The sequence below is a fragment of the Lynx rufus genome, unplaced genomic scaffold, assembly GCF_022079265.1.
Source record: "Lynx rufus isolate CCGP_SWC_20201006 ecotype Redwood Valley unplaced genomic scaffold, mLynRuf1.p SCAF_45, whole genome shotgun sequence".
In the NCBI taxonomy this organism is placed as follows: Eukaryota; Metazoa; Chordata; class Mammalia; order Carnivora; family Felidae; genus Lynx; species Lynx rufus.
Window position 1 is genome coordinate 873,388 of NW_025814862.1, and position 9,343 is coordinate 882,730.

A 9,343-nucleotide genomic window follows, 5' to 3' on the forward strand; every position below is an offset into this window, starting at 1 on the left:
TGGGGAGGGACCCGCGGTGGCTCCCGGGACTGGGGAACCATATACTTCGACAGCTGTCAGGGCTGGAAGGTGGAGGACCCCGATGGCTTCGAGGCTGGGGAAGGGGAGACCCGCACTGGCCCCCGGGGCTTGGGGGAACGTGTTCTTGGAAGGCCCTTGGGGCTGGGTGGACGGGAACCCCGACGGCCCTCAGGGCTGTGCGGGGACCCCGGGCGGGGAGCGGCCAGCGGGCGCCCGCATTATCTGGGGCAGTAGTCGTAGGAGCCGGGCGGCGCGGCCCCGGCCGACGAGTACATGTTGGCAGCGGCGGCGGCAGCGGCGGCGGCGGCGGCGGCAGCGGCGGCGGCTGGGCTCACGGCGGGGTGGTGGTGGTGCGGGTGCGCGTGCGTGTGCGGGTGGTAGCCGTGGCCGCGCAGGCCCGGCAGCGGGTAGGGCGCCGGCCGGCTCTTGGGCCCGAGGTAATGGTCGTAGGCGGCGGCCGGGTACTTATACGGGTGGTGGTGCAGCGGCTCCGACGCGCCTGGCGCCTCCAGGCGCAGCTCCGGGTGCGGAGGGCTGGGCCGGCCTCCGGGTGCACCGGGCAGCGGGACGAGACCGCCAGCGCCACCGGCCCCGGGCAGCGCTGGGCTCAGCACCCGTGCCAGCAGCTGAGGCGGGTGCGCCGGGTCCCCGAGCACGGCCGGTCCACCCGCGTCGCGCTCGAATTCTCGCCGAGCCTCGGCCGCCTCTGCGGGGAGGGCCGAGGGGTAAGCGCGGCGGGTCGGGACGGCAGAGGGGACCCGCGAGCGCTCCAACGGTCCTGGCGGGAAGGGGGCACAAGCCCGCGCTCGGACCCTCCCGGCCCCTTCTCGCCGAACCTGCCGGAGACCCGGGGCCTCCCCAGGGGCCCGCGCCCCTCCGCGGGCGGCAGGCGGGGCGGGCGGGGCGCAGCCGTCGAGCCGGGCGGGCGAGTGCGCGCTTGCCCGCCGCCACCGCCGTTGTGCAACCGGCGCGAAGGCCGCGAGCGCCCCTGGGGCGCAGGCGAGGCCAGCCTCGGCCGCCTGCCCGGGGCGGAGCGCGCGCGCAGGGCCGCGGCCCCAATTCCACGACCCGGGCCCTACCTTTCTCTGACCCGTTGGGCTGTGTGGGGGAGGCCACCGGGTTCCGCGAGCGAGCGAAGGCGCTCATAAGCGGCAGCGCGCCGGGCCGGTGGTTTCGGGGCCTGCGGGAGGGAGAAGGGCAGCGGGTCAGGGGGGCACCCCGCCAGTCTCCTGAACTGTAGCCATCACTTCTACAGGACACTCACCAGTCCTCCGGGTCGCAGTCTCGAAAGCCTTTGGCGAAAGGGTTGCTGGCTATCTTGAGCTGCGTGATCTGAGGAGGGGGGTTGGAGAGTGGGCATTGAGCAAGTGGCCGGAGCCCCTGCGCTGGGGCCTGGAGCACCAGGGTAGCCTAATGTTAGAAGGGGCTCCCCCAGTAAGAGCCCTTTTACTCTTCCGGGACAATAACCCTCCCACATTTACTCTCCCTTGCTGAGAGTTGTGCCTTTCTGCTGCCAAAGGGGGAGCTTCCTTTCTCCCTAAGGATCCCCTTTGCGGCCCCAAGTGATTGGGATGGAGACCCAGGGCCCCTGCTTGGGATGGGAATGTAGTCACCTCCACCGCCCACCCTGCAGTGGGGGGTGGGAGGGGATGCCCTAGGAATTTGGGTAAACCGTGGATCAGGCCCCTGATGGGGAGTTTCCGGAATGGTTTGGAAAACAAACTTTCAGGCCGCACTGACAGTTGCCGCTGGAAAGGTCAACCTGATAGGAGTCTGGGCTGGCCTGCAGCAGAGGGGAGGAGGCTGCTTGAGGCCTTTGAGGGTGGGACTCCATGGGCCGTTGTGTTCCACCAGGATCCGCAGTCTTTGGGTCCAAACCTCTTTCCCTCAGGCAGCAATTGCAAATTGCAACCCAGAAGTATTGAATTTGCATCCCCAGGGTCTCACCCGATGGTTCTGGTAAGCAGTGACCGCAGTGAAGCGAGTCTCCTCAAACACAAAGGTCTTAAAGTTCTCCTCAGCATATTTCTCACTATCTTTGCGTGGGTCCACATAGACAACATGGAAGCGGGGCTGGTATCTGTGCATGGAGTTGAGAATAATCTGGAAGACAAGGTGGCAAGTGTGGAACTAGGAAATGGGAGAAGGTCCAGATAAGCAGTGAATTTCCCAGAGAACTTGAACGAAACCCTTAATTCCTGAAATGAGGTTCAGCCATGGGGCTCAAGCGGAGACTGCAGTCAACTGGGGACCACCAGGAAAGATACCCCAAATGGCAAAAGATCAGAGTTTGGATTCTCTTCCCATAGGTCCTTCAGAACTACTTCAGGCCTACAGCGGGCAGTGGTAGGCGGCTGCAGGCCAGAGCTCAGCCCAGCAGGAAAGCGGCATCAGCCGCCTGGATCCTACAAAGCCTCCTGCGGCTACCCCCACACACCATCCTTTCCAGTTAAAAAAAAAAAAAAAAAAGACTCCAGCAAAAGATCAGGAATAGAGCGAGGGAAACAAGGTGACAGCCTCTTCCAGGCCTGAGAGCCACCAGGCCCTGAGCCCCTGACTGGAGGGGCCCCCTCTCCTCAGCCTGGCCCTCATTCACAGCCCAAGCTCGGCCTCTGGCTCTGGTCAACAGGGACTCCAGAGGGCCTGCCCAGGGTAGCCTGGGGAGGTGGGAGGATTGCTCACATGGCCGTTGTCGTCCAGCAGGTTGTTGGTCAGCTTGAGCTTGTCGAAGGACACAATTTGCTTCATCCACTGTGCACCCTTGGCAGGCGAGTCAGGGTGGTAGTGTACACGGCCTGGTGTGGCAGGGTCTGCTTTCCCGGCTACTAGCCAGGAGGAGCTGTGGAAGGCATACCTGGGGCAACACCAGAACAGGGGTCATGCCACGTAGGGTGAACAGAGAGGGCCTTGCCCAGTGAACCCCCAAAGTGCCTCTCATGAGTTTTCCTATCATCGGTGAACTCAAGCCTTCGGCTACCACACAGACCGGGAGCTTTTCCAAGGGGAATTGTGAAGAAAACAAAACTCCCCCCCAGTCCCAATACACAAGACAGCAAGAAGCCGGGCACCAAGCGAGGAGGCTGGGCTCCGGGCGCCACAATTCGCTGCACGCGGGTCTGCCTGCTCCGGGCCTCCCCACCGCCGCCTCCGGTGTCGCCTGCGCGGCGGGAGCCCGGATTTGGCTGCGCCGGCGGCCTCAGGCGCAGGGCGGACCACGCTCTCTTTATTAATTGCTGTTAATTGTCCGGGCAGCTGAGGCCCGCCCAGCATAATCTCTCCCGGCCACCCCACCTTTCCTGCTCGGCTCCGGGGCCCAGCGTTCCCGGGGGATGGGGGAAGGGGACAAGGTGCCCACGCTTACCTCGTGGGAGAAGGAGACATGAAGAAAAGGCAGGGGCTGTGTGCGAGGGGCCTGCCTGCCTCAGGCAATCTGGCCCAGGGGCGTGGGAGCTGTCTCGGGCCTAGAGCTGGTGGAGGGGCCCAGCCTGTGTGACTCCTGAGGGGAGTACCGCTGGGGGTGGGGTGTGTGGGTCTGGGGTCTGACCGGGTTGGGGAGGGAGCAGGTCATGGGGGACAGTGGGGCTGGCGGCGCAGGTGCCTGTGACTCCCGGGCACTAATGTCCTTGTGGGCTGCCCTCCGAGGCATCACCAAGCAGGGACCAGCCACTTCCCAGGGCACCCTCCCTGATCCTGCTGGGCGCTCACCGGTAGCGCTTGTCGTCCACTGGAACGAAGTCCATGAGGAGCATGTAGTCGGCCATGGGGTCCATGCCAAAGAGCTTCACTTGAAATGTGGGGAACATGCGCCTGGGGGCAGCGAGGCCTCCGGTCACCTCAGGTGGGGGAGGGCAGGGCTGCCCCACCTTGACCAACCCAGGACAGGCGGCTTCCTGCCGCCGGCTGCATTCATCGGCCTGGCCCCTCCAACTCCTCTCCTCTCAGTCAGCTACTCTAACCCAACTAGGCCCCTGCCCAGCCAAGGGCAAGTGGAAGGGCAGAGTAGCCCCCTGCTCCCTTTTTCAAAACCCCAAAATGGCTCACTAAACATTACAGCTAAGCCTCCACCCCCCCCCAACATTGGTCTATGGCGTTTGCCACATTTGCCTGCGTAGAACCAGCCTAGCATTTGCTAATTCTCGGCTGTCCAGTCCAAAGCTAGCCTCAGCCAGCAGCACCGGATCAGTAAGACTCCCAAGATGCGGTTCCAGACATTCTCAGCCCTCCACAGAGCTTCCCCCAGCTCCATCTAAGCAACCGATGTAAACTCCCGGCTCGAACAAAATGAAACCGGGGCACTCTTATGTGGTTCCCAAGAGTCCCAGTTGCCCTTTCGGCTGGGTCTATGGTGCTGCTCCCCAATCCTTCCAGTGAGGCTGAGGCCTCAGAGCCCACAGACCCAATTTTTAGGCTCTGTCTCCAGCCCATTGCTGGAGTCCCCCCATCTTCCTCAGGGATACAAGTCCCCCCCCACCACCACCACTGTTGCACCCCGGACGGGATGCAGCTACTCTGGGAGAACTTGGCTTATGCTCTCATGTCCCCTAACTCTCCCCTCCCCCAGACTCCGACTCTATGACCCATCCAGGCTCTTAAAAGGGCATTCTGCAGCTCCTGGATGGGCCGCCAGCCTGGGCCGGCCCTGTCCTGAGAGCACAGCAGTGCCAACCACTGGGGCCCCGGAGGACAGCATGAGGCTTGGCTCCCACCTGCCCTTCCTACGGCTTTGCCTCATAGGCAACTCCCTGCAGGCAGTGGGCAAAACACAGATGCCATGGAGCCAGCCCTCCTGGTCAGACCTGCCACCCCCACTTTTGCAGGCTGGTGGGTGCTGCAGAATGCTGGCTTCTGGGCTGAAGCCTGGCCACTGCCAACACCCTTGCTGCACTGGACTGGGCCAGAGGCTGGGGCACCGTCCTCAGGGGACAGTAAGGAGAGCCTGGAGAAGACCTACAGAGCTGAAGCTGAGCACAGGCCCCAGGATCCCCAGGGAGGACAGCCGCGGCAGGGAAACAGAAACCGCGAGAAGGCTCTGCAAACAGGCCTTGAGTTCCCCTTGGCTGTGTGGACGCAGAGCTGGTGTCTCCGTGTGTACATTAGACACAGCCCGGCACCCTCCTTTGTCTGCTGGTCAAATCGGTTGCATCGCAAAACTTGTTCCCCTTCTCTCTGGGCCCTTAAAACAAATACAGGCCAATTGGAAGGCAGCAGCCCCAGCAGCAACGCCAGGCCCCACAATCACCCGAAATTTAGGCCGGAGAAAACTGGGTAGCAACCTTCACGGAAGAGAGCAACTGTTTTTAAGGGTCTTAACATTCTCCAAAAAATTTCCAGACAATTGTCTAGCTACCCCTCTTTACCTAACCCGTATAGAGTGAACTGGGTAACTAAAGACGTGAATTTCCTTTGAGGTGGGATCCACTGGGAGCTGGCTGGCTGGCAAGGCCGCTCAGGGGTGGCTGCCTAACCCCTAGCCCCGTGTGTTCCGAGCCGGCCCAGGCTTCCGGCCGCGGGTGCCTTGGGGCTGCGGAAGGGGCAACCCGGTCCGCCAGGCTTCTTTCCACCAGCCTTCCAAGGCTGCCCGCGCCGTCCCCTCCGGCCCCGCTCGGCGCGCCAGGCGGCTGTCGCCGGAGCCGGGACCGCAGAGAGCGAAGAGCCGGCTCGCGCCTAGAGGGGCCCGCAGGTGGCGGGGCCGCGCCCCCACCCCGCTTCTCGACTCCACTCGTGTGGATCGGACCGAGACGCGCTGCCCGAGACCCGCGCCACGTGGGGAGGGTCGCGGGCAGGGAGGGGGGCACCCTGACCTGCCGGCCTTGGTGACGATCATCTCGGTGCCCAGCTGATTGAACTCGTCCCACAGCGCCTTCATCTCCAGCTGCACGCTTACGCTGGCCACCTTCGCGTTCTTCTTCACCGGCGCCTTGGCGGCGGCCGCGCAGCTGGCCCCGGGGCCCTCGGGCTCGGCGGCGGCGCTGGTGGCGGCCCCGGCGGCCGGCGCGAACGGGTAGGCGTGCGGCGGCGGGCCCGGGGCGCCGGGGGCGGCGGCGGCGGCGCAAGGGTCGTAGCGCGGCGGCGGCGGGGGCTCGCGTGGGCCGTACGGGTCGGCGCCCGGCGACGCGGCGCCCGGGAAGCCCCCCGCGGCCCCCAGGCTGCTCAGGCTGCTGGCCGTGAAGGCTGCAACGTCGCAGAAGTGCGAGAGCTGCGTGAGCCACGGGCTGGACACGGCGGAGATCATGACCCGCGGGCCGCCGCCGCCGCCGCCCCCGCCGCCGAGGTGAGCGCTGCCCCGCGCCCCGGGCCGAGTGGCGGGCGCTGCGCTGCGCCCCGGGCCGCGCCGCCCTACACCGCGGGCCGGCCCCGAGGAGGCGCCCCGCCCCGCCCCGCCCCGCGCCCCCCCCCCTCAAGCGCCGAGACAATGGCCTCCCTCCCCTCCCCCGTCCCTCGCCCCTCCCCCGCTCCTTCCCCCCTCCCCGGCCCCCAGCCCGCCCGCCGCGGCTCGCTCGGCCCGGGCCCCCCGACCGCCCGGACCGGCTCCCTAGAGCGCCGGGCCGCCCGCCGCCCCTCGCTCTGCCGCCCTCCCGCGTTGCATTTCTCCTTTCTCTCTCCAGGCTCTTTTTCCAATTTGTTATTTCTTTACCTTTGTCTTCCTCCTTGAAATTTTCCCTCCTAATCCTCTTTCCTTCTTCCACTATCTCTTTCGTTTCTCTTTATTTCTGTGTTATTTTCTGCCTTTCTTTTTCCAGTTTTGTCCCTCTCCTTTCTTTCCACTTCATTTTTCATCACTTCGTTTTTCTTCCCAGTCTGCCTTTGCCTCTTCTTTTTCTAGGTCTTTTCCTGTTATTCAGGGTTTTTACCTCTTTTTTTAAAACAAAATAAAAACTGGAGGTTTTCTATAGCTTTTCCCTTTTTTGATGCCTTTATTTTTCGTCTTAAATTTCCCTTTACTTTATTCTTTTTCGTTCTCGGTCTCTTTATTTCTTTTTCATCTTTCTCACTTTTCCTACCTTCCTTTCGGGTTTTTGTGTTTTCTCTCTTCTCAATTTCTTTTCCTCCCGGCTGCCCTCACCACTTTCTGTCTCTCGTTTTCCTGGGTTCCCAGACTCCATGGCACTCTCCTCTCCTGCCAACTTCCCTCCCACCTCTCCCAGCTTGCGGCCACCTTTGCCCCCTTTCTCTGGTCCTTCTCTCTCCTGTCCTTCCTGGCTTCCACTAGTCCTGTTCTGGGCCCGTGTCTAGCTCCTTGTGGGTCTCTGCAGCCGGGTTCCCAGGCTGGAGGTGCACAGGCTTTGAGCAGGATGCCTGCCCTTCCTCTCTGCTCCAGAGTCACTGGAAGCCTGGAGCCCACCCCGCCAGAGCTCCCTCTACCCACTCTGTGCCAGGGCCCTGCCAAAACCCTTTGCTAGGGCCCCACAGCAGCTGTGGCAGGGGGGTCTTGCCGGCAGACACAGCGGGGAAGCTCACCTTCCATATCCCTGGTGACCGTGCTGAAGTGCATCCCGGCGGGGGATCCCAGCAGCCGGCGAAGCTTCGCCTGGTCGGAGGACCGGGGACCCAGGCGAGCTGTGCGCTCTACGGCCTCTGCTGCAACCAGAGAGGCGATGCTGAACGCGCTGGCCCGGGGAGACAGCGGGCTCCGCGCGTCCATAGGCGCCCGGCGGCCTGGCCGGCGCCGCCTCCGACTGCGTGCACCCAGCCGCACCGAGGCCGGCCCAGCCCACGGGACCCGGGGGCGGGGGCCTGCGGTGCCACTCAGCCTCCAGCCCTGGGCCCAAGGGATTATGGCGTCACGGCCCCCCACTCCGGGCCGGTGGCAGCGGAGGGGCCCAGATGGGTGGAGCGCCCTGGGAGTGTGGGGCCCTTCTGCTTTTCAAGCTCCCTGCCCCTGGCCTCTGCTCCCAGGGACCTCTGTGACCAGCGCCCTTCGAACATCCCGCTGTTCCCACCGAGGCGGAGGTTCCCTCTGTTCAGCGAAGCCACTGAAGCCACCGTCGGCTTCTACAGCCCCTGAACGGAGGCAGCTACGCCGGGAGCGCCCAGCCTCAACCTGTGTCCGTGAGGCACCGATGGATCACCGTGGGGCCGCCTGGCTTGGCCTTGCCCCTGCCCTCGGCCCCTCCCGCCTCCTCCTCCCTGGCTGCCCCTGCACCTGGGTGAGGAGAGGGCAGTTCGGGCTCCGGCACTGGCCACAGGCGGACAACACCAGAGCTGTGGCGTCGTCTGTTCCTCGGCGCGGCGGAACAGGACCCAGCCCAGCAAATGCCCCCCAACCCCCTTCAGTCGGCTCACTGTCGTGCCTGGGGACCCCAAGCAGAGGCACGCCGCCCAGGCCGCGCAGCCCGGGAGCCCGAGCGTCACGCGCACCCGCGCGCACCGCCCGCCTCTGGCCAGGACGCTTATACATCCGGAGGGTGGGCAGTGCCCGCTCCTCCGACCTCCCCGCGCACCGACCGGGCGCAGGGAGGGCCGGGGGCGGGGCCTGGACTGGCCCAGGGAGCCGAGGACACGTCGGAGGAGTTCAGGCCGCCGGGTCGTATTGTATGCTGCCCCTGCCACCCACCCTGCATTCAGCCTGCCCACCTGGTTAGGCCCTCCTGCCTTAGTGCCCATCCAGGCAGAGCAGAGTGAGGCAAGACCCACCCTGAGGCCTCAGGGTCTCTAGGCTCAGGGATCCGGGACACTAAGGCCTAACTTGGTTTGTACCTCCCCCACCTACTGCCACTGAGGTCTTCTCTGACCAGTTCAGGGCATCCATGCCTTTTCTGCCCAGGGTCTTCCTAGCAGAGCATCATATCTCCCAGCTTCCCAGGAGCCTCTCTGGCCCTTCGCCGAGGCTCTGGCTCTCAGGGCCTCTGTTTCCAAGGCTTCTCCGCCTGCAACCATGTTGTGGGCCTTCGCCTGCGCTTGCCTGGGATAAGGGTAGGAGGCAGGCAGCCTCTCCCAGGGTTTTTACAATCCCAGGGACTCAGACCCCAGGCTGGAGAGGGTGCTGTCTGGAAAGTGGGGAAGGCTCAGGAACTGAGGACCGGGAGTAAGCTCCAGTAGGAAGGGACTGGCTCCTGGGCCTGAGGTCCAGGAAAGATTGGGAGGCAGTGTGTGCAGCAGGTGAGCATGCGGGTATATGACTGGGGTGTGGTATGTGTGATTTCATGTACAGTGAGCCCCCCTACTTGCGCCTCCAGCTGAGGCTGTAGTTGTGGAGTGTGGAGAGAAAGGGAAGTTATTGCCAGAGCATGCCCTCAGCCCTGAATGACCAGCTGTTTGGGGCTCTGACAGTGACACCAACCTGTGGGACCCAGGGGCAGGTTCCAGGGAGGAGTGAAATGTG

The 9,343-nt window shown here is 64.2% G+C and overlaps 1 protein-coding gene across 1 annotated transcript; it reads right to left on the bottom strand.

The window, feature by feature from the left end:
* Positions 1–239: 239 nt before the first annotated feature.
* Positions 240–7,663, bottom strand: TBX1 (T-box transcription factor 1). Its single transcript, XM_047098220.1, has 8 exons — positions 7,480–7,663; positions 5,823–6,192; positions 3,727–3,828; positions 2,704–2,875; positions 1,969–2,124; positions 1,286–1,353; positions 1,101–1,201; positions 240–727 (listed from the first exon to the last, which is right to left on the bottom strand). Exons 1-8 carry the CDS (start codon positions 7,661–7,663, stop codon positions 240–242), a joined length of 1,641 nt encoding a protein of 546 aa, XP_046954176.1.
* Positions 7,664–9,343: the final 1,680 nt, after the last annotated feature.